The sequence below is a fragment of the Dipteris shenzhenensis genome, chromosome 22, assembly GCF_047967505.1.
Source record: "Dipteris shenzhenensis isolate YYH24624 ecotype China chromosome 22, Dip_SZ_1.0, whole genome shotgun sequence".
Taxonomy (NCBI): domain Eukaryota; kingdom Viridiplantae; phylum Streptophyta; class Polypodiopsida; order Gleicheniales; family Dipteridaceae; genus Dipteris; species Dipteris shenzhenensis.
The window spans coordinates 29,469,084-29,494,395 of NC_141617.1; the positions used below are offsets into that span (position 1 = coordinate 29,469,084).

Here is a 25,312-nt window from a genome sequence, read left to right on the forward strand (position 1 = left end):
GATTTTACTTTTGGTGGTGGATGCCTCAGGTCAGTCCTCTTTCACATTTACAGTGCAGGATGATGGTGGGTTGTAGTTAAGATGGAGGACTTTGGAGGATGTACGGCTCAGAGAGTCAGGATAGTAGCTCAATATCAAAGGAGGTGGTACATTGATCCAAATCCTTGCACAGCAAAGGAGGAGGCTTGGAGGTTTTGGGTGTGGGAGAGGAGACCCTTGCAAAGGCTTCAGTGGGACTTAGAAGAGTAGTTTTGGAGAGACCCTTTCATTCAAGATGCCCCCGATATTCCTTTTTGCAGCAGCTATACTGTGAGATTGGGCAGAAGGATCTAGATGGCACACTCACCTGCAGCAGAGCATTGGCACTGGTAGGGACGCTCTTAGAGTTTTCTTGTGGATTTTTGGCGCAAGCTCTGGGACATTTATGGGCCAAGGAAGATCTCCCACTTGCTCTGGCTATTGGCACACAGAGCCCTTGCATTGGGCACGTGGCTTGGGTTTGGTTGTTTCCCAGTTACATGCTCAAGTTGTGGTTTCGCAGAGGAGTCTCAGAGGCACTGCATTTGGGTTGCCCACTGGCACATGAAATCTGGAGGAGAGCATCAAGGACAGTCTTCACTGGGATAGAGGATGAGGAGGTGGTGACCCCAAGAGGTGTCCTTGGTTACAGACAGAGGACTGCATGTGGGGGGAGTTTGTCCTTCAGATTGGTAGGCCAAGAATTGACCTTCATCCATACTCCGGACTTCATAGAGACGGTGTGGACACCTGAACACTATCGTGGACGGGAACTGATAGTGAGCACCGTTGCCTAGGACATATGGAGAGGTCGGTGCAGGCAGGCCATAGAGCAAGCATATCACTTTAGCCTTGGAGACACTGGCCAGCATTTGGTTAGATATCAATCATACTCTCAGAGGTAGATAGGATAGACTCCAGGCAGATTAGGATCACGCTATCCGTAGGAGGGAGGCTTTTATCAGTATATTGGAGCCAGGCCCCTTCCTTCGTTTCACAGATGGTGGCATAACATGGCATTATAAACCACTGGAATGGCTATTTAAATAGTTCAGCCCTTTGTACGAGGTAATCCCCCATAGAGCTGCCAGCCAGCAGGATATCCTTGTGTTTTTAGATTATACCCTTCATAGGGGAGTTGTATTTTCTTTGGTGTCCAGGTCAAAAAGAGTTTATTCACACATGATGTATTTCCGCTTTGAGCTAGCTCTTGCATGTTTTTTTCCATATTAATGGAAGTCTTTTTCATGAAAAAAAAGTAGTTTATTAGTAGATTATCATTTCTCTTTAAAAATAATCTACATCTGGTTCTCTCTCTGAGTGATGCCCATGTCAATCGCCTTGGTGTGGTTGACTCTGCATCTTGTTTCTAGCTTTGTGGGCTCCTCGGTCATGGCGGACCTTGGGGCCACCTGTTCCCTGCTCTTTCACCGTTAATGTGTTGCGCCTATGTTTGGCTTCATAAGAGTCTGATCTTCAAGACACGGGACCAGGACTAGTGCTGCTTCTTGAACCATCCAAGTATGCTTGTTGGCATGGGACCAGACAAAGTCCATTCATTAGCGTGGGACTGAGACTGGGGACCATCTTAGTCCGGCGTTTGAGTGGAATTGTATCAACTAGCACCCTGAAGGATCTTCCTGGCCATGATTTTTGCTGAGTAGTGTCCATCTGTTGGCCCCTCGTGCACATTAGTAAGAATTTATGGTACTTCATGCAGTGCCAAGTGACTTTATCATGTCCTTGTGTGAATAGATGACTGTTGATTAAAGTGCAAGGCATGAGCCATATCAATAAGGGGCACTTTTCATTGGCGGTGTAGCCTCACTCGCCACAATCATGTCATTGTCATGACCCATGGGGCCTCGTTCTTGCTTGTTTATGTGTTGGAGGGAGGGGGGTATTGCTTAGTCACTATAGACTGTCCTTTATCGCCTCTTTGGAAGGAGCATGACCCATGAAGTGCATGCTAGATTTGGTCAGTCAAAGTCTCTGCATTAGCTTTCCTCAAGGAATGAGGGGGTCTTGAAGCCCATCTCAGACCTATGGAGAGGCTAGCTCCTCCACTCCCTCTCCTCATGAGTTCCTCTCCACCTTAGCTCTCTTCTCCTCTCCTTCCTTGAGTACTCCCTCTTCCACCCAAGCCTCACCATCGAAGACCCCATCAACATCGGGTTTGTCTTCACCAACAAGCAGGCCTTTAACCTCGAGCCTCATCAAGGAAGGACCGCATGGAGCTGCAGCACCCGCCATTGCTCAGCCAACTAAGCCGCCATTTCTCTCGCCATTCTGCCCGCCTCTCTGCCCGCCATCCTGCTGCTCTTCTGCCCTTCTCTTCTGCCCGCCATTCTTCTCTCCAAAAGTGTGCCATTCTCTGCTGCTGCTGCTGCCCACGCTGCTCCAAACGTAGCTTTGCTGCCCACGCAGCTTTAGCTCTAGCTGCTGCTGCTGCCCACGCAGCTCCTGCTGCCTGACGACCAAATTCCAGCAAGCTTCCATCACTATAGAACCGGACGGGCTCGCTCCAACGACGCAGGAAGCAAAAGGCTCCGTTCATCGACTGGCTTGCCACCTCCATCTCCAATGCTAACGCCCACATCGCCTTCTTCAACCTTGATGTGAGCTCTTGACATTACATTGCGATGACTCCTTCACGTGCCTACTCCAACATTGCTTATTCAATCGGTGCCTGAGGTACTTCGCATTGGTTGACTTCCCGATTGGTCGTGGTACTTGAGGCTTCTACTTCGACATTGGTGACTCTCCTTCCGGCATTTTGAGAGTCATCATGTGAGTGCTCCATGTAGCTACCCCATGGACTTCACCGACACATATTTTAGGGCATTCCTACCTAGCGCTTCATCGACATCGTCATCGTCTCGCAGGGATGTGCACACATGTGCATTAGCTACTTGGAGGACATCTCTTACTCCTAAGAGATCTATTTTTATTATTCCTACAGCTTGATGTATTTTGGGGTCCTCTGCCCTGGGTAGTCCCCCTAAAATGATATGTAATGAGTGTTTGGTTTTCATTGAGTCTAAAGGTCCTCTGCCTTGGATAATCCTCCTAAAAAGATGTATTGATTTTCCTATTTTGGTGTGTGGCTTCCTTACATGTCCTGTTATGAAGCCAAGGGGGGATGTACTGTGGGAGGCATATCTATTGGCTTTGATAGGTCTAGTTATCAGGCCTGGCATATGAGTTCCAGGATGTTGGTGCATTGGTCTCCTAGACCTCTGAGTTGATCATGCATCCATGCATGATGAGCCTCGGAGCCATGCTAGATAAGCTTTCTATGTTATGCTCACTAGTGTCTGAGCCATGCTCACTTGCCTCTGAGATTGTGTGGGAGCCATGTCTAGTTCTAGACCGGCATGCACAGTTTTGATGACCGTCATTGTCATGTTCTATTCTTGGTTCCATTCCAGTAGTCTCTCACCTTGCCTTCATGGGGGGTGTTGGAATATGAAGCCAAAGTGAGTCTAAAATGAGTGTTCTAGGTGGTCTAGGTGTGTTTTATAGTCTAGTGAGTCCTAGACATGCCACTTGTCATATTGGGAGTTATCCCATATACACTATGGCTTTCTAGAGTCTAGTGTCACACTATATAGTGTTGTACTTGTCTATTGTCTATCACATCAGTCAACATCAAGCTTTATATCATGTGAGTATTTTGGTTATCATTGCCTAGCACTTATTCTTTCATTTTCCTTTCCATTTTGCCTTTCATTATGCTTTCCATATTTCCATTCCGTTCTAGCTAGCTACTAGGTCTCTTCAATATGCTTGTATCAAACTCAAGCTTACCTCAGCTAGGGACCACAGTCTCATGTGTAGAAGTTACAATGTTGAAGAGCATACTATATGCCTTATGTTTAAACAGCATTCACAGGTTTGGGTCAGCGCAGAGTTCTTGTTTAAGATATATCAGTTTGGTGAGTAGAATGGATTATTTTCTTAACAAATCAACCTCTTCTTGTGGAAATGATTTCATTAATGGCTATTAGACCTTTTCAGCACTTCATTGGTGTAAAGCTATTTATTTGGCTCTACCATTTTTTCTCACATTGTATAGTTAAAATTGAAAAATATAGTTAGAGTTCACCTTAGTGAATGTTCTTTCAAAGCATTCCTTTTTATGGAATATTTTCTATGCTCTGACCAGATTTTGTAACCATTGTGCTGAAACAGCTGGATTCTTTGAAAATTTATCTAAGCAGAGGTGGCAGCGTGTTCTTCTTAAGCAATGAAGGCGGTGACAATAAGCAAGGCACCAATGCCAATGACTTTCTTCAAGACTACGGCATGACAATAAAAGCAAATTGCCTTGTAATGATGTTTCCCTCTCATATTCTCCATTATCACATAAGGATGCAATAGTTGGTTTGAGACAACTGGTTCATGAAAACATATTGTCCTTTTTGTGATTCATCATGATCAGGATTTACTAAAGTTAGAACTGGTATGCAACAAACAATTGTAATAGCTGTATGGTTTGCAGACATAGGAGCATGTTTGAGAATAAGTAGCATCATCTTTGATGAATTCTGTGCTCTTGTGACCATTTGTCAAAGTTCTGACCTCTTCCCCTTTTCCTTGTCCGCAGATAAGTACAATGCAGGAACGATACTTGCACCCCAAAGAAGTTCTTGTCTCAGATTGTGTTCTGTGTAATGAGTTAAATCAAGTTAGTCTCTACACTATGCTTGAAATCTGTGCCATTCTGCCTGGAAATACGTTTTGTTTTTGTGCTTATAATAGACAAGAGGATAAGAGTGCTGAAGGTTGTTTTGATATAACTTGAGGGAGTAAGAAAAATGTTTGAAAGGGGCACCAATGAGACTATTATGCAAATTAAAAAAGGCATGTGATAGGAAGACAAAAGAAAGGAAAATGAAGTACCACTCTGATTCAGTAAACAATGCAATGCACCTGTCAATCTGAGAACCACAGCAGTAGAATTGCGAAGAGGCTTACACTCCATCCCTTATCTTTCATTTCATGAAGATAAAATTTGGTGGCATATAGAACCACTCAATCCTTTGTCTAAGAAGAAATGAAGTGTCGCAGCATTTGCAGAGCTCAGGAACCTCTTGCTTTGCCATCAGTGGATCTGGAGTGCAGGAAAAACAGGAGCAGTAGCTTTGGCAAATGAAGTATCTTCATTGACGTTTAGCATGAGACATTTCCTCTTGAGGTCTTGTCCTTCTGGTCCCTTGTCTTCCCCCAGTGCCCTCCATCCTCACCCCCTGTTGGAGGTATAGGGTAAATTCCCCATCTCTGAGCCCCCAACTGGAAAGAGCTCAGGGGCTCTGAGCCCCCAACTGGAAAGAGCTCAGGGGCTTGACACCTACATAGCATTGTGGGTAGATGGACCAGTACAGGGAAGGGATAAGTCTGCCATGTGGGCTGCCATGTGGGCAGCAAGATGGCTGCTACATGGGCAGCAGATGGAACTCCTTGTTTATTTTATTTTGGGGCAGCCCAATTGGACCACTCTAGTCAGCATAGAGGGCTGACTGTCTGCCCACATTTAGGGCAGGCTGTGGGGCTGGAAAGGTCCCAGCCATGTGCCCATGTATGGGGAGTTGGGGATGGTGCAGGACCAGCAAAGCAGTAGCAAGGAAAGCATCAGCAAAAGTTCTGTGACAGAGAGAAAGCTTCTGGTTGGCAGCAATAGCAGGTACAGATCTGGAGCAGTATGGTGGCCTGTACAGCATTGTTAGAAACATGGTGTTAAGGGAGAGAGAGAGAGAGAGAGAGAGAGAGAGGGTAGGCTAGGGAGAGAGGTAATGATACTCAAATGAAAACATAATGAAAATGAAATGACAAAGTACTAGATAACTAAAAGAGCTTGAGGCTTGATTTCATTGATGTGACATGAGAAGTACAAGCCTTTATAGAATAGGCACACACTCTCATAGTACCAAATGTATATGGGATAACTCCCAAAGTGACACGTGGCACTCACACATAGAACTACTACTAGAACTTCTAGTAAAACACACTCTTCGGCTATGATTTCTCCAACATCCCCCTTCAGAGCAAAGAGTGTGAGACCCAACACGCAAGGAATAGACTGATCCCCCCTCCACCGCAATACTGCAAAGAGCAAGTTCAACTATCCTAAACCTCCTGTGTTATAGTGACTTCTTAGTCAACTTGCGACGGCAAGGGTAAACCATCACTTGTTGACTCCAAATACAATCATTTTTTAGGGCCTACTCAAGGCAGAGTATTGACTCAACTGAAAAACACACATCATATAGGGCCTAGAAAGCCCAAGAATCCCAATCATATTGTTCCACAAGAGGGGCCGTGCACCTCAGCAGTGGCTGCATGTATCTCCTTAGGGGGCTCTTCAAGGTCGGCTTGGTCTTCAGCAATAGATTGGCATGGTGCTTCTCTTGTTCTTGTTCCTTCTTTTTGAAGCAATTAGCTTCAACATGTCCTTTTCTTTTACAAAATCTGCAAATAATATTTGTATTGGTCTTCCATTTGCTAGTGGAAGCAAATGCATGACACCAACAGACGCGAGAATAACGCCTTTATTACGGCAGTCCTTTTCAATAAGTAGAGCCACCATATCATCAAACGTGGTAGTGGCAAGCGTAGAACTTCAAGGGTTTGCTCAAAACGAGGTATCCTTTGATACTCTTCATAAGGACGACCATTTTATCTTCATCATTTGGCGGGCTTTTCAAGCTTGAGAGTTGTTGAACAAGAGACCGAAATCTTACTAATTGATGACTTAACTAACTCTTCACTTTCTTCCATTTTCAAATCATAAAGCTTGAGTTTCAAAAAGACTTTAGAGTTGGTGATTTTGTTACCAAATAAGCTCTCAAGGTGATCCAAAATCTCCTTAGTAGTTGACTTGAAGTCCACATGAATGAGAGAATCGGCCAAGCAAAGACCAATGAGAGAAATTGCTCTTGCATTCTGCTGCTTCTAGACTTTGCGTTGTGTGGATCAGTTGTATCAAGGTGGTCTTCTTCAACGACATCCCAAACTCCTTCACGCATAAGCAACAGTTGCATATTTGTTTGCCATCTTGGGAAGCCTTCCCCCTTGAATGTCTCCACGATCAGGGAACTTAAAGACAAGGAAGACATGATGGAAGAGAGCTTTGTGAAGGCGGTCAGCAACCCGAGGTGAAGAACCAACAAGTAAGTCGGCTCTTCTAGGGCTCCAAACTGCAACAGCATACTCCACGTGTGCAAGGGGGCAGATGGAAGGCTCCACAATGGTCTCGAGGGACCACACGTGCAGGCGTGTCTAGAAAAAAGTGCCGACCAACAGCTGAGAGGCTGCCAAGGGCACCTAGAGCTCCAAGAAATACCGAATGGAGGTGGTCGGCAGTGGAGAGGCTTAAAAGAGATGCAAATGGCTAAAAGGAAGAGGCGAAATGAGCCGATTAGGAGAAGATAGCATAGAAGAGGTTTGAGCAGAATTAGGGTTAGGGCTGATGACATGGCAAGACAAATTAGGGCAAGGACGACTTGCTCTGATACCATGTTAGAAACATGGTGTTGAGGGGGGGAGAGAGAGAGAGAGGGGGTAGGCTAGGGAGAAAGGTAATGATACTCAAATAAAACATAATGAAAAACTAAAAGAGCTTGAGGCTTGATTTCATTGATGTGACATGAGAAGTACAAGCCTTTATAGAATAGGCACATGCACTCATAGTACCAAATGTATATGGGATAACTCCCAAAGTGACACGTGGCGACAAAGCATCATAGCACTGCTGCTCCTCCCCAACCCTTGCTGCCCTCCTCTCTCAGCCCCTCCCTCTGCTAGCCTCTCCTCTCTCTCCCACAGCCCCACCCCCTCTACCTCATCTCTCCTCTCAGCTCGCTGCAGCCCCTTGCTACCTCCTCTCCCGCTTCAGCCCCCTCTCCTTCCCTCGCACCCTCTCCCTCCCCTTCTTGCACCCCCTCAGCCCGCCCTGCGCGTACCGTCTCCCCTGCTACCTCCTAGCCCCTCGCAGCCTGCTCGTACCTTCTCCCCCGCCCCTCCTAGCCCCTCTTCCTCTCTCCACCTGCCCCGCCTAGCTCCTCTCCCTCTCTCCACCTACCCCGCCCCTTCTCTCCTCTCCTTTTTCCTACTTCACCCTCCCTTTCCTTCCCCGCTCTCCTCTCCTACCCCGTCCCCCTCTCCTTCCCGGCCCTTTTCTCCTCTCCTACCCCGTCCCCCTTTTCCTTCCTAGCCTTCCTCCCCTAGGCCCTCCTTTCCTCTCTCCTCTCCTACCCCCCTCCCTTTTCCTTCCTAGCCTTCCTCCCCTAGGCCCAATTCTCCTCCCTCCTCTCCCCTCCTCTTCTCTTCCTTCAGCTCCCTTAAACCCTTGTCAGTCTCTCTCCAGCTCACAAAAGGGTCGGACGGAGCACATTGTGTTCGAGTCGGCCTCACTGCCCTGATCGACAAATGGATCCCCATTCAGTCAATCAACGTCCGCTTCCACCGGCCGCGAAAACTATTATTTTTTCAAAAGATGAGTTGCAACAGCTCAAGAAAGACACTAAGGTTGAGTATTCCACTTCTCTTTTTGTATGTATCCATGGGTCCCATCCTTCTAGATTACAAACAAGGGATTGGATGCTGTCAGCTTTATCTAGAGATCTCGCAAGCCACTTGACAGATGTTCGCTTGCTAGGACGAGGTTTCTTCTAGGTGGTCTTTGACTCTCCGGATTCAACTGCTACAGTGCTAAAGGCCAGTTTAGCTATCAGAGGATATTCTTGATGCCCTTTTCTTTGGGCTTCGATTTTGTGGAGGAGGATAGTCAGGTCACTTCTCTCTTCATCAGATTCCCTGGCCTCCCATAGGTATACCACCGACTCCTTTCCTCTAAGAGATCCCCCCCCCTTCTTGGCATGCCCTCTTCGGCAGCAAAGGCAACAGATCTGATGGGGTGCCACGAGTTAGGGTCATTGTTTTAGACCCTAACATGACTGATGATCATATCATGCTTCTGTTGAGTTAGCATCATTGTTTTGGACCCTAACATGATGGATGATCATATCATCCTTCTGTTAGGAAATGGAGTCAATTTGAGTGACTTTTAGTGTGTTCTAGAGTAGTACTATACTGCTTTTTATACTAGAGTGCCACGTGTCACTATGGGACTTATGCCATATACATTTGACACTTAAGAGTGTGTGTGCCTATCCTATAAAGGCATTGTACTTGCATTGTTATAATCATCAAGCCTTATGCCTTTCTTGATCATGTAAGTACTTTGCTTGGTTGTATATATATATCTTTCATTATTTCATTTCCTTTATGCTTTTCTAGTCTTGCTTTGCTTTCCATTCCATTCCATGTCTTGCATCTTCATATGGTATCAGAGCTAGACTATCTTCCAAGAGGTTGAGGTAAGAGATTGAGGACATTGAAGCCTCTCTCCCTCATTCCCCTTGGAGGAATGGCTTCTCCAATTCCATCTTGAGCTCTTTTTTTTTTGCGCAAAAAGTAGTTCTAGTTATATTGCTTGAAAACGAGAGTACAAGAGGGCCTAAAGGCCAGCGGGCTGCAATCACAAAACGGATACAGCCCGTGGTAACAAAATACTAATTACAAGCCTCTCAGGGCATAATCATCAGAGTGTGGACAAACAGCCACGGTGGGGGGGAGTAATGCCACTGAAGACTCTGAGCAGAGTGCTGGAAGAACAGCTCTCGATGGTCCCAGTCGCGAAGGAAGCGCCGTCTCTTCTCCTTCCCTGCTTGAAACTCCCCTTGAATCTGATCCCACTGACCCTTGAGCGTGTGAATGATCGTGCTCCAAATGTCCGCTAGGGTTTGGGTAGCAGAAGAAGCCTGATCTCCTAAGGTCTGTGCGCATCTGGAAGTCCAGATATGCCAGCCTACAATACTCCCTATGATCTCCCAAACTAGGTGCCGAGTCATCGCTCCTGCATCTGTCTCTGTCAGATGCCAAGGGAAGCTGTCCATGTATGCCCAGGTGGCCTGCGTGATGAAGAAAACTGGATCCTGCCTAGAGAACTCATAAGCCAAGTGATGTCCCATCTCGGTGCTGCACCAGCAAATGGCTCCCCAAGTGACCGGTCCTAGCTCGAGTGCAGCCCTCGCTAAGATCCCCATGACTCCCTTCCACACTGTCTAAGCATGCGAGCAGCTCCAAAGGCAATGCTTCAGGGATGACTCCTCCTGAAAACACATCTGGCAGTGCCCCTCCTGCCCCATCTGCCTCAGCCAGCTGCCAACTGGTAGCCCCTTGTGGGCCACCATCCAAAGAAAGTAAGAGATCTTCCTCGGCCACCAGCTTGCCTAAAGAGTCTTCCAGAATGTGCGAAGAAAAACCAGAGATATCCCTTGGGCATACCAACTATGTGCCTGTGTGGGTAGCCTGCGCTGGAGAGCCCCAAGAGCACGCCTACTAGTACGCGCACTGTATGAGAAGAAGGGGGTAGGGTTCTCTGAGGTCTCCAGTGGTTGCCAGCGCCACTCCCTTGGGTCCCACTCCACCTCTGTCAGGGAGCGGCCCTCCCAAATCCAGGGTCTCCAGTCCTAGTCCTGCATAATCAAGGGGTCTATATGCCACGTTTTCCCTTGCAGCCCTATGATGCGAAGGCGCTGCCAGGGAAGCTGGGGGTCGATCACGGCCTCTCTGCTCTGGAGACAGCTACCATCGGCGACGGAGAAGAAGTGAATCGGGGAGTCTGAGAAAAGGCCTGCAACCACCAAAGGAATGCCACGGGGTGTGAACTGCCCTAGCCACCTCTCATCTCTCGGGAGGAGCTGTCTGGTGATCATGGGAATCCTCCAACTTGCAGGAATGGCAGCATCGATCTCCGCTCGTGGAGCCTGGATCCCACGTGCCGTACCTACTGCTGCTGCGAGCTCGCCTGGGCTCAACTGCACGTCCCTCCAAACCCGGAGCAAGCGCGCAAGCCCACGCGCCCAGAGCGCCCATGGGATATGGGATCTCTCTCCAAGCTGGCGACCTGTATCATCTATCACCTGGCTGCTCCAGTTCAGGGGCTGTCTGTCTATCTCCTCTCGGCAGCTAGGGGGAACCTGAGAGAGGCTGTGCCGCAACTTCCTCCAGACCGAGACGAGGCTACGGAGGAAGGGGAAACGGGGCTGAGTCAGTGGGACAGAAGTGAAAATCTACCGGATAGACGGCTGCCAATCACCCCCTCTCTGGGGGATACACGCACTGAGACCATGCTGAAGCAAGAGCTTCCACGTCTGCCCTCCTGGGGTCAGACCGCGGATGACTAACTTGCCGAGTAATGCATGACTCTGCAGTTCTGGATCTATGATGCCAAGACCGCCCTCTGTCTGGGGGGCTGTCTGGGGGAGAATGACCGTCTGCCAGGTGACCCGAGCTCTGGTGGTGCCGGAACCATCTGAGCCAGACCAAAGAAAGTTCCGCACCAGTCTCCTCAGCTAGGCTACACACGATCTCGAGAAACACTAGCAAGATGCCACATACCAAGCGGTGGCAAGAAGGACTTGGTTGACCACAAGGGCCCTGCCTACCAAAGATAGCCGAGCCGTGCTCCAGAAGGCTAGCTTCCGTCGTATGGAGACTAGGACCGGTAAGAACTGCTGAGCCGGCGTGATATCCAGACCTACCTGGAATCCCAAGTAACGTGTCGTCTGTCCTCTAGCGATCCAACGAAACCCCAGGAAAATACCCCACTGTGAGCTGGCTCCCGGATCCGTAAGAAAACCAACTAACTTATACCAGTTGATTTTCGCCCCAGCGGCTAGGCAAAAAACCTCTAAAGACAGTCTCACTCGCTCCAGCGACTCGATATCATCCTGCACATACAGGGCCGTGTCGTCTGCATACTCGGAGTCCAGAAGTTCTGCATCGTCCCGAATAGGGAGGTGCATCCCTCGAAGACCAGTGGTACGGGCTCGTAGGAAGTGAGTCATGGCCTTCGCAAAAAATAGAAGAGGTAGGGCGCAAGCGGGCGATCTTGAACAAAACCAGTCCAAAATGCTGCGATCTTGAACAAAACCAGTCTGGGTGTCATGGATCAAGTCATGTGGTAGGGGGCGGATGCGGCTACTGATCATCTTGGCGAGGATTTTGTAGGCAGTTGGGAGGAGGGTGATAGGGCGCCACTGTCTAATCTCTTGACGGTCCCCTCCTTTGGGGATGAGGCAAATCAAGCCTGTCGCAAGGCTCTCTGGCATCTGTCCACTGGAGAAGATATGCTGGAAGGCTGCGAGCAAGGGTTGGTGGACGTGCTCCCAGAAGGTGGTGAAGAAAGCTCTAGAGAGCCCATGGGCATTTCTGCCCATCAATAGCGCTCACCGCATCCTGCATCTCTGCCACGGTGAAAGGGACGAGAAGGGTTTCACTCATGCTAGGCTGCACGAGCGACGGTGTATACCTCCACACCTCCTCCCTGCAACGGCGGGCACAAGGGTCTGGGGGCTCCTGCTAGAACAGGGATCTGTAGAAATCTGTCGCCAAGTCCCGGACCTCATCTAGATCTGTCCTGACACTATTATCCTACGCTCTAAGAGATCGGAGCTGTTCCCCTGCTGACCTCTAGCCATGAGTCCTGAAGAACTCTCTACACATCCTGTCGCCTTTCCTAGCCCAAAAGGACTTGGAAGCATGAAACGAGAACTTTGAGCGTCGTTGGGTGATCTCCTCTAGCATGGCTTGGGCTCTAACCTCCTGTCGTCTAAGCTCCTCAAAGCCTTGAGAAGACTGTTGCATCCGCTGTATCGAGGCAAGATCTCGTCTGAGACCCCTCTCCTTCTTCCACCACTGCTGCCTGACCTGAATTGCCTCCTGCTGACAGATGAGACTAGACTCGGCAAGAACCTGAGCTACCTAAGCTACCATATCCCCCATGGGGTCCCAATCCTGCTCCCACAGGTCCACTATCCTGCTGCGAACCGTTGCTCTGGAGTAGATGGAGTCTGGGATCCGCCGGCACGAGCGTGGAGGTAAGGAGTGAGAGGCTGAGTCCAGGACTAGGATGACTAGGGCATGGTCAGAGAGGGTCGTCCCTGGAACCACTCCTGACTCTCCACCTCTGCCTAGCGCCCAATCGCTGACATAGAAACGGTCCAACCGCTCCAGAAGTCTTCCTCCCTCCCTCCTGTAACCCCAAGAGAAGTCCAGACTCCCTGTCCATCTGCAAAAGGAAGGCTCCCTCCAGCTGTCCCAACCTCCCACAGCGAACAAGAAGGAGTCCCAATCTGCCTGCTCCGCCTGAGCTATAGAGGAACTCTGGGCCCCATCCCTGTTGATCCTCTAAAGTCTCAAGGTTATTGAAGTCCCCTCCTACGATCCAAGAATCCATCTCTGGCAATAAGTCTGTCAAAGAGCTCGAGAAAGTGGCTCTCCAGTCGGGGCATAGATATTGAGGATGCCGATGCGGGATCCCTCAATATTCAAGCCCACCCAAAGTGCTCGTCCTGGGATCAGGGTGCCAAAACCACACACATGCTGAACTAGAGAAGCGTCGATGGAGGTACAGACACCCTTGCTCCTCCCCTGCTCACCAATCGAAGGTTCCCAATAGGTGAGGGAGTGTCCTGTGAGGACCTTCCCACACTTACTGGTCTGAGAAGCCAAAAGCTCGTGTTCCTGCAATAGGAGCACATCTACCCTTCCCACCAAGGCTGGTTGGAGCTCCTATCTAAGCACCATCTTCCTGGGGCCGCGGGTTCCTGATGAGTGGAACCCGTTGACGTTCCAAGAGATAATGCGTATACTCATGAAGAGGGGAGATGGGCCACAAACAGCTGTCTACTTGCGGTCGATGTCGAGGTGGTCGGAGGATGTCCAGTGTGCAAACGAAGGCGCTTCTGTGAGGGTTTCGAAGGAGAGGCCGGATCATCGGACCCATCCTCTAAAACCTTCAACAGAGGGGTGAGGCCCTTCGTCCCATGGTGGTAAGCTCTCTCTAACCAACTCGAAGCCTCCGCCAGGGAAATACTGTAGAAGCCCGCTACCTCTGAGGTCCTCCACAGGCAGAGCCCTTCCGCGTAGATCCACTCCAGAGGCGGTCGAATGATGACCAAAAGGCAGAATCGTTTGGCGTTGTGGCGCCATCTCAGACGAACATCACCCTCCTTCCACTGTTGCTGAAGAAGCTCCACTGCTCTGCTACCAATCCAGTCCTGCACCTGCTCCTGGGACTGATCTCGAATCGTCTCCCAAACATTTTCATTCGTCCATTGCTCATTCCCGTCACTGGTGATAGTGAAGGAATAGCTAGGACCATCATGGGGGGCAAGGACGGACACCTTACCCTCCGCCCCCTTTCGGAGGAAGAAGATGCTGATGTCTAGGCATGCAGGGAAGGAGCCAATACCCGCTGCATCCAAATAATCCCAAGGTCCTGCTCGGTAAAACTCCAAAGGTAGAGCTCTAGGAGCTGCCCTTGGGTGTGGGGATGAGGATGAGGAGTCTGAACCAGAAAGAGGGGTGCTGGCTATCGAACAAGCTGGAGTGGTGCTGGCCATCTGCAGGGAAGGGCCTCTCCCCTCCACCGGACCAGGAGGGATAGGCGCGGAGGAGGTCTGTGCTGGCTTCGGGGCGGCAGGCGGCGCAGACGGAAGGGGGGGTTCCCTCGGGATCATGCTCGAGGGAGAGAGGGGGGCTGAAACCAAAGGTGCTGGGGGGGATCCTGGAGGGGGGGTAGGTAGGGGGACCGAGGAGGAGGGATGGGGGGGGGGGTGGCGGGGTGAAGGATGAGGGGGAGGCTGGCTGATCTTCTCCTTCCCTTTCTCCTTCCCCTTACCGGGCTGCTACTGATTGGTGACCACAGGGGTCTCTTGCTATAGATGGGAAGGCTTTTTTGGTCCTGTTTTGTTTCCTTTCCGTTTTCTTTTGACCTCAGTCCAGCCTTCCCCTTCGGGAGGGGGTGTCGATGCCTGGCGGGGGGGATCCTAAGTTGCCTAGATGGAGGCCATTTGAGGTTCTGTCCTCGTGAAGCGAGGGCAGGAGCACGCCTAGTGCCCGAAGCTGTGGCATCTCAGACACTGATCTGGGCGACCAATGACCATAATGCGCTGCATCACCACACCTGTGTCCGTCTCAATCTCGAACTCCGAGGGGATACTCTGCAGATCTAGGACTGCCACTTTGACACGTGGCACCCCTTGGGCTGCCGCCGCATCAACGAAGGTGTCCTGCATGAGCCAGCCAAAGTGCGCCCCCAGGTCCTTGATGATCGGGCGAAGCTCTGTTGCGAGGCCTAGGAAAATGAGGGTAACTGGATGGCGAGGAATGCGGAAGTGGGCATCGAAGTCCGCTACACTGAAACCCCTATACCATGGGACCATAAGGATGATCTTTCCACCCACAGAAGTAGGGGACCGTCTGACCATATCGCTCGCAGCCTGTGCTGAGGAGAGCTTGAGCCAGAAGATACCACATCCCATGAGTGCGACCTCCTCAATGTGGCTGTCCTCAAGGTAGAGGGTGGATTGCAACCAGTCCCTGATGTCTGCTCGTGAAGGGGCGTAGCCAATGACTCTCCCATAAACGGACGTCTAGGAGAAGTCCGTGGCGGCCTGCTTCACCAACGAGACCTGATGCTCTGTCAGTGTTATGCGGTAGGCTGATGGAGGGGGGGGGTCCGTCAGGGCCACCGGCGGTTCCAGGCTCACGGCCGCCATACCGCACCGACAAACTACGAACGCTCCAAAAGGCGGGGGAAGGAAATGGCAGAGGCGAGGGAGGAGGGAGTGGGACGGAGGCGGGGGAGGAAAGAGGGAGGGATGGAGAAGTACGGGGAAGCGGGGGGAGGAGAGGTGGTGGAGAGGGAGCGAATAGCGAAGGGGGAAGGAAAGGAGGAGGGAGGGGGGGGGCAGCGCAGCGCAGGGCGGGGAAGAGGAGGAAGGAGGGGGGGGGGTGTGGCAGCACCGCGCGAGAGGGGGCGGGGAAGAAAGGCGAGGAGGGAGGGGAAGGGGGGGGGTGGCAGCGTTGCGCAACAGCGGGGAGGGGGAGGAAGGGGCGGGGGGGGTGGTAGCGCAACGCGAGGGGGGGGAGGCGGGGAGAGGACGGAGGGGCGGAGAAGGAAGGAGAGGGGGGGGGAATGGCGGGCGGAGAAGGAGGAGAGGGGGACGGAGGGGCGCGGCAGGAGGCGGCGGAGAGAGAGGAGGGGGAGGGGAGAGGGGGCCGTGCAGCGCGAGGGGGGGTAGACGGGAGCGGGGGAGGGGTGGGAGCATTCGCAGGAGCTACGATCAAAACTAGGTGTGTTGGCCGTCTGTCCATCTTGAGCTCTACTCCCTCCACCCTGGGCCTCACCAACAATGGCAACTCAACTCAAGGCTCGTGGCAACTCCAATGGTGTGAGGCAGCTCAGCTCCTTTTGTGGCAGGCCCGTGCTTTGCTCCTAGGCGCCATTCTCTTGGCCTAGTGCCCAGCTCGCAGCTCGCAGCAAGCCCGTCATTTCTTCCCGCTTCTCTGTCCGTACCGGCAGTACAAACAGCCGTACAACAGTACGGACTGTTGTGCTGTACAGTCTGCCCATACTCTTTGCCCATACAGCTTGCCCGCTCCTCTTCTCTACCCGCTGCTGTTCTGCCCGCCATTCCTTCCTCTCCTACATCTCCATTGTGCCTGCCATTTTTTCCTTTCCCCGCCATTTCTCCCATTTCTTCCCATTTCTTCCTTTGTCCGCCATTTTTTCCCATTTCTTCCTCAGCCCTCCATTTCTCCCTCAGCTCACCTGTGCCCTTCATTCTATCCATCACTCTTCTCTCTCCTAGCTGCCAACTTTATGGGTTCACTTTCCACCAACTCTCTTCTTGTGGACAAATTCAAGGGGGACGGATTCCCTACATGGTAAACAAAAGTGCAACTCCTTCTCATGTAGGAGAATGTTTGGGATGCCATCGAAGATGATGAAGCACTTGAGGCATCAACGGAGCCTCAAACACGAAAGATTTGGAAGCAACACAATTCGAGGGCCATCGCAATCATCAGGCTTTGCCTAGATGATTCATTGATTCATCACATCGACTTCAAATCCAAGGCAAAGGAGATTTGGGCACGCCTCGAGAATATATTTGGTAACAAGATCACCAACTCCAAGGTATTTCTAAAAATGAAATTTTATAAGCTGAAAATGGGAGTCTGATACTTTTTTTTTTTGGGGCAAAAAAGAGACTGCTATTAAGTATTAAAGAAAACCGTTAGAGCAAGCTCCATACGGGAATACGGGATACACCATGCAATGCATAAAAAGCTCAAGAGCCAAAAAGAAAGGATTGGGGCTGATAGTGCCATCTCAATCCGGTAGCAACCTCCGAGAAAAAGGGAGAACCCCTCCAAACTCGAAGAAATGCAGTCCTCCTAGAAGAGGCTGCCTGTGAACGGCCCTGCATGCTATCCCATATGGCTATCAAAGTGTGAACCGTGTCACTCCAAATACCCATGAACACCTGTGATGGGTGTATGTGAGTGTCATCCAAGGCCTCTGTGCATCTGGCTCTCCAAATGTGCCAAGAGGAAATGCTAGCCAAAATCTCCCAAGAGGTGTCCACTGAAACATGTGAAGCTCTGAAAGGAATATGTGGACATCCTAAAGAGAGCAGGGCTCTATCACCTGTCGGCGGATCGAGAGTGCCCAAGACAAAGGCTCACCCTCATAAAACACCTGGGGCCCAGTAAGGGATAACCATGCGACCGAGCCCCAAGTCATGAAGAAAGAGGAAGCATGAAAAATGCTGGGTATCCGAGCAACTCCTTTCCAAACAATTCTCACTTGATTGCAGTCCCAAAGGCAATGGCGCACTGACTCCTTTGTAGAATGACAGCGACGACAAGTGGGATCAGCCCCAAATCGTGATCTCCACAGTTCATTGCAATCCCTCCATGAATAGAAAGCCAAAAGAAAAGAGTGATCTTTCTATTTCTGAGGGATTTTCAGAGCCACCTCCAGAAATTCCTACGCAAATCTGCAGTGATGAAGAAGCTATCCCAATGGGGGGCTCTGGAGGGAATCCAACCTCTACTGCTCAGCTGAAGTCTCCTAGCATTACCAACCATGAAACAAAAGAAGGGAATCCCCCTCTCTTGGTGCCCATGATCTATCCATTCCCACTTTCCTAGGTCCCACTGCAAGCACCTAATAGGTGCACCTCCATATAACCACAACCTCCAGGATCCCAGGGCCAAGAGTACCACTGCAAGCCCGCTCCATGGTCCACAAAACCAGCAATCCTGACACAGGCTGAAAGGCAACCTCTAGAAGAATATCATCCGTGGATCTAGAGAGTATACCTCCATCCCCAACATCAAAGACCAGAGCATCTTTCCCGAGACCTCAAAGAGTGATCACCTGTAGAGGAACTGCTGTCCTCGAAAAAGATCTCAGGCTGAGCTTTATGGGTTGAGATCGCCCTTAAGACAGGAGCAGGAGATTCTTGACTATGAGTTGGCTGATGACATTACTATTTTTATTGAGGCCTCTTCGTAGTCACTTGATTCTTTCCGGACAGCCTTGGATATTTTTTGCTCAGCTGCAAGGGCACACATTAATTGGCATAAATCCTTTGGCTTTTGGATCAATGATGAGGACACTCTAGGCTGGGGAGTTGACATTGGCTTTTCTTGGATTCAGAGGGGTGTTCCTGTCAGATATTCGGGATGCCAGGTAGGATTGGGCATCTCTCCAGCATAGCAGTTTGCCCCAGTACTAGAAAGTATAAGGAAAAAGCTCCTTTTTTGGAGCTCAGCCAAACTTAGAGTTGTGGTAGTGAACCAGGTTCTCTTGGCCACCGCCTGGTTTGTGTGTTCTTGCTGGTGCCGGTCTAGGGATTGCATCACTCAGCTCATTAGACCAGTCAGGAATTTTTTATGGAGTGGACTTGATGGCACGGCAGATGTTGCAGCGAGGGTGGCCTGGGAGACCATTATTCTCCCTACTTGGGAAGAGGGCCTTAATATCGTTGACCTGGACTTGCAGTGCAAGGCATTGCTTTATAAGGTGGTGGTAAGGGGACTCATGCCTGGGCAGGAACCTTGGAAGGATTTCTTTTTTGGACGCATTCAGGCTTGCACACCTACCTTAGGAGATGATTGGGTGGACAGCCCTCGCTGGATTTTTACTTCCGCCTCTCTCAGGTCTCCTGCCTCTCCTCTCATGACTGCCATCCTCAAAGCTTGGGGGAGCTTCAGGAACACTCTTCGAAGGGTTCCGCCCTCTACCCTTGAAGAGATTGATAGGTAGCCGATCATTTGGAACGATAGTATACTTGATGAGCATGGCAGACCTCTGGGCACTTCCCATTATATGCAGTGGTCTAGATGGGAGAGAGGCCCCGCCTACACAGTAGGCACTTGGAAGGCTTTTATCAGGCTACCTGAGGATCAGAGGCTACAGTCCGTGAGTCACCTCAGAGGGGTAGCACGCAGGATTCAGCAGATAGATGCAGCCATCCCAGTGGATTGGACAATTGAGATGCCTATTACTTCCACCACTTGGATGGGGCTAAAGGGCATCCCTGACGAACTAATCTGGAAATCTGAAACCTGTCACCCCTTACCCCTCCAATCAAAACCTGGCTGTGGGCTGATCTGTAAAGGGAGGCCACCCCTCTAATCCATGCATCTGAAAATCCAAACCGTAGAAGAGTGCCCTCAAGAAAACCCCAATCTACTCTGTCATATAGCAAAAATTTAATCTTTAGTTCAACAACTCTCCAATTTGAAGTATTGCCCGGATGAGGACAAAATGGTTGTGGTGATGACAAGTATGGAAGGGATTTCTCGCTTTGAGAATGCTCTTGAAGTAGTTCGCATTGCATCGACTACATTCAAAGATATGGTGTCTCTTTTGCTTGAAAAGGATCGCCGCAACAAAGAATCTCCATCCTATTCAGTGGATACTACACAGGCTCTTGCCTCCACCAGCAAATGGAGACCTAGGCCATTGACTCCACTAGCATGAGGAAAGACATTCAAGCCATTTAAGTACACTTACTGCAACAAGCTCGGTCATACGGAGGACAGGTGTTACCAGAAACTTGCTCAACAACAATCGAAGGATCATGCCAGTTGGGTGGCATCTGCCACTAGTGATGATGCAGACGAAGATGACCAGACGACACAAGATCATGCTCTTACAGTCTATCTCCTGCATCTAGAGGATGATGGAGATCATGATTTTGCTTTCTAAAGCATAATATATTTGAGTACTCTGCCCTGGGGGTGTTTCCCAAAAATGAATGCAATAAATCATGTGTGTTGAGTCAATAAAGGTCCTCTGCCTTGGATAGTCCTCCTAAATTGATGTATTTCCTTTATATTTTTTGGTGTGTGGCTCCATGTTCCTCATTAGTCTTTGGAGCCAAGTGGGGATGTACTGTGGAAGCCATGTGTTTTTTTGGCTTTGATAGGTCTATTTGTTGGTGCATTGGTCTCCTAGACCTCTGAGTTGATCATGCATCCATGCATGATGAGTCTCTGAGCCATGCTAGATGAGATTTCTATGTTATGCTCACTAGCCTCTGAGCCATGCTCACTTGCCTCTAAGATTGTGTGGGAGCCATGTCTAGTTCTAGACCGGCATGCACATTTTTGATGACCATCATTGTCATGTTCTGTTCTTGGTTCCATTCCAGTAGTCCCTCACCTTTCCTCCATGGGGGGGTGTTAGGCAATGGAGTCAATTTGAGTGACTTTTAGTGTGTTCTAGAGTAGTACTATACTACTTTATATCCTAGAGTGCCACGTGTCACTATGGGACTTATCTCATATACACTTGAAACTTAGAGTGTGTGTGCCTATCCTATAAAGGCATTGTACTTTCATTGTTATAATCATTAAGCCTTATGCCTTTCTTGATCATGTAAGTACTTTGCTTGGTTGTATATTTCTTTCATTATTTCATTTCCTTTATGCTTTTCTAGTCTTGCTTTTCCTTTCCATTCCATTCCATGTCTTGCATCTTCAGCTTCAGTGCCCCGATGGCTCATTCTTCGCACAGAGGATTGAGGTAGCAGGGAGACAGGACCAGTGTAGGATTTGTAGAATTCCTGGGCATTTCACCAAAGATTGCCCAAGGAAAAAGAAAAGACCTAAAAGGTCTTCAGGTGCAGGTCATTCTCGTACCACCACTTCCACATAGACTGCACATCCTACACCTTTGACACGTGCTACCAGACCTTTGACAGATCATCCTAGACCTTTTGCACCAACCACTAGATCAAGACCTTCAGTACCAGCACGTCTAGGACCTTCAGCACGTCCTACTCTTGTTCTCCCCTGTTGGGTACTAGTAAGTGAGGGTTGTCGCTCCTACTTCTACACAAGAAGACACCACTGGTGCTACGGACCATTCATCTTTATAGGCAGGCAACATCCCATTCATATTTTTTGGTGCTGATGTGGTGGCCTCTGTTCCCCTAGTTGCAGAGTAGGAGGGGTTACCCACTCATGGTTCACCTGTGGAGAGAGCCAGAGCTGACAGTCACACTAATAGTCACTACCCTGATCATCCACCTCAGCAGCCCGGCCGTGGTGGATGGCAGAGAGGTCAAAATGCAAACAGCAATGTTGAATGCTACTATTGTGGTAAAATGGGTCATATGGCTAAAGACTGCTACAAAAAGCAGAATGACATCATGAATGGAAAATTGCAGCAAGGGAATTATGCATTAAAATTACTTTGTCTATGCAGGATGGGAAAAAGAAATACCTGTCTGATGTATTTCATGTCCCGAATATCACCAAGAACCCGGTTTCTGTTGGTCAAAGGGTTGAGCAGGGCTTGCAGGTCAGATTTAATCCTCATGGATGATTTGTTGAGGATATGAAAAATAATGGTCGCTTAATAGCAAAAGGAAAGAAGAAGGGCATGATGTTTACGTTGGATATGGACATGCTTGAATTGAGTGCAGCAATGTTTGCACATGGGACCGGTGTAGTTGTAGATATTGATATCTGGTTAAATCAATGCAGGCCCAAAATATTATTGCAGGATTGCCTAATTTCAAGGTTGCAGAAATGCATAAGGTATGTGAAGCTTGTCAATTTGGAAAACAGGCAAGAAAACCATTTCCTAGGCATGTAGCACTCCGGCTTTGGACTTGGCTCACAGGAACTCTTTTGCAGCTCTAGCAAAGATGGTAGAGTTTTTTTTTTTTCATTCAAGAAAATTACTTCATTAAGTATGAATGAAAACCGCGAGAGCAAGCTCAAATGCGGGAGTACATCATGCAATGCATGAGGAAAAAACAGCTCAAAGTGAGCTAATAAAGAAACAAGGCAGAGGCTGAAAATGCTATCTCAACCCTGAAGGAAACTCAGAGAAGAAAGGAGATCCCCTCCAAACTCTAAAAAAAGTAACTCTCCCTGCAGTGGCTGCTCTGGAGTATCCTTGCATGCTCGCCCAAATGGCCATCAAAGTGTGTACTGTGTTGGTCCAAATATTGGCCATAGCCTGTGAAGGGTGAACCTGGATACCCTCCATCGCCTCTGTACACTTGGCTCTCCAAATATGCCAAGCTACAATGCTAGCCAAAATCTCCCAAGACGTGTCTACTGAGGCATGAGCAGCTCTGAAAGGACTGAAGGGAACATCCTGGAGGGAACAAGACTCCACTGAGTGTCACTGTACAATGAGAGCTAGATCATGTCCCTCAAAAAACACCTGAGGGCTAGTAAGAGATAACCAAGCCACTGAACCCTAGGTCATATAGAAAGGTGTCGTATGAAAGATGCTAAAAATCCTAGCAACACCTTTCCAGATCGTCCTCGCCTGTCTGCACTCCCAAAGGCAATGTTGTACTAACTCAACTGCCATGTGACAACGAGGACAAGTAGGGTCAGCCCCGAACCTGGATCTCCACAGGTTCACTGCAATCCCTCCATCAATAGAAAGCCAAAAGAAAAGAGTGATTTCCAAAGCCTATGCCAAAAGTTCTTCCGCACAGCTGCGAAAATCTGAAAACTATCCCAATGTGGCACTCTGGAGGGCCTCCAACCTTCACTGCTGAGCTGAAACCTCCGGGCATTTCTAACTGTGTAGCGAAATAAGGGAAAGCTCTTCTCTTGATGCCCCTCATCAATCCATTCCCACTCCCCTGGGTCCCACTACAAGAACCTAATAGGGGAACCACCATACAGCTAGAGTCTCCAAGACCCCAGCGCAAGGAGAATAGGATCAGGGTCAAGATACCACTGCGAATCCTTGCCCCACTCCATGAATCCTGCAATCTTGACAGGCTGAAATGCAACCTCCAAAACAATATTATCAGAAGATCTAATAAGTCTGCCTCCCAACTGAACATCAAAGACAAGGGTATCCTCATGTGTATCCTGCAATGCAATGATCTGTAACGGAATGCCCGTCCCTGAGAACGCTCCCCACCAAGTGGACTCTGTAAGCGGCATGTGATCTGTTTCAATCCACTCTGCGGAATGGCTGCTTGTATCTGCTGTATCTTGAGTGCACTCCCTCTGAGGTGGCCAACTACTAAAAGTCTTCGATCCTCTGGAAGTCTCATAAAGGCCTGCCAAGCGCGTACAGTAGAGGCAGGTCCCCTCTCCCATCTAGACCACTGCGTATAATGTGACATTTCAAGTGGCATGTCATGATGATTCATTCCACATGACTGGCTGCCTTTGAATCTCTTCACGAGAAGTGGGTGGAACTCTACGAAGTGTGTTTCTGAAGCAACCCCAAGCTTTCAGAATAGCAGCCATGAGAGGGGAAGGGGGGGATTTGAGATGAGCTGAAGTAAAGATCCATCTGTTGCTGTCCAACCAATCTCCCCCATGAGAAGGGGTTGCGTGAGAAAAAATCCTTCCAGGACTCCTGTCCAGGCATCAATCCACGTACTACAAACTTGCAGAGCAAGGCCATACACTGCAACCTCGGGTCAATAATATTGAGACCCCCTTCTCCTGTGGGGAGAATGAGGGTCTCCCAAGCCACCCTGGCTACAACATCTGAGGTGCCATCTAAACCGCTCCATAGGAAGTTCCTGATAGGTCTCATGAGCTGAGCGATACAACCTCTAGATCTGCACCAACATGAGCAAACAAACCAAGCAGTGGCCAACAATACCTGGTTCACAACCACAACTCTGGATGCAAGGTCAAGTCTGGCTGAACTCCAAAAGATGAGTTTCCTCTTGATACTCTCCAACACGAGAGCGAACTGCTATGGTGGAGAGATGCCTAACCCAACCTGGCATCCCAGATATCTAACAGAGACTCCCCTCTAAATCCAAGTGAACCCTATGTTAATCCCCTAGAATGGAGTATCCTCATTACTGATCCAAAAGCCATTGGATTTGTTCCAATTAATGTGTGCACCTGTCGCAATGCAAAAAAAATCCAATGTTGTCCTGAATGAATTCAGTGTCTATGGAGTGGCATCCAAAAATACAGCCGTGTCATCTGCCAACTCACTGTCTAAGAGCTCATCCTCCTGCCTCAGAGGGAGCCAAAGCTCTACGATTCCAGCTTGAGGTCTAATGTAATAGCTCATAGCCTCAGCCACAAAAAGGAATAAAAAGGGAGCTAGGGGGCATCCCTGACGGAATGATCTGGCAATCTCAAACATGTCTCCCCTGACTCCACCATGTAGAGGGCTGACACCCCTCTGATCCATGCATCTGAGAAAACGATGCATGGCCCAATCCGTATCATGGATAAGATCTGGTAGAAAGGGCTGCAGACGAAGGTTGATAGCTTTAGCTAGGATTTTGTACAAGGTACCGAGCAAGGTAATCGGTCTCCACTGAGACACTAAATTCCTGCAACCCCCTTTCGGAATCAAATGAATGAGGCCCTCCGTAAGTGAGTCTGGCATCTCAGCCGAGTCCCATACACCCTGCAGGGCTGAGGTAATGTGATCCCTTATCTGATTCCAAAAAGTAATAAAAAATAAGGGGGTAAGTCCATCTGAACCAAGACACTTGCCCTTGTGAAGGGCAGAGAGAGCAGTCCTGAACTCTACGTTGGTGAAGGGTGCATCAAGTGAAACAGTCATATCCCCTGTCACCAACCCAGGTAAGTGTCGCCAAATAACCACTCTAGCATCATCTATGGCCTGAGTGTCTGGATCTATTCTAAGAAGGGAGGCATAGAAATCGGTAGCAACCTGCAAGACAGCATCTGGATGCGTTTGAAGAACTCCGCCTGAGTCAACAAGCTGTGAGACGCTCTCCCTACTATGTCTAGGGCCAAGAATAGAGAAGAACTGCTTGTTGACCCTACCTCCCTTTTGTGTCCAAAATGACTCTCTGGCATGAAAGGCATACTCTGCTCTCTGATTTAAAAGTGATTGCTGCTGAGTGCTTGCTGTAGCAAGGGGCTCTTG

At 49.4% G+C, this 25,312-nt stretch overlaps 1 protein-coding gene across 3 annotated transcripts in view; it reads left to right on the forward strand.

Annotated features, from left to right (window-relative positions):
- Positions 1-25,312, forward strand: part of LOC147887968 (uncharacterized) — a 320,694-nt gene that overhangs the window by 17,089 nt on the left and 278,293 nt on the right. For all 3 annotated transcript variants that reach the window (XM_087393486.1, XM_087393485.1, XM_087393487.1), the window contains exons 4-5: positions 4,213-4,350; positions 4,628-4,708. In XM_087393486.1, coding sequence (XP_087249612.1) covers positions 4,213-4,350; positions 4,628-4,708 — 219 coding nt within the window. The remainder of the gene's footprint in view (positions 1-4,212; positions 4,351-4,627; positions 4,709-25,312) is intronic.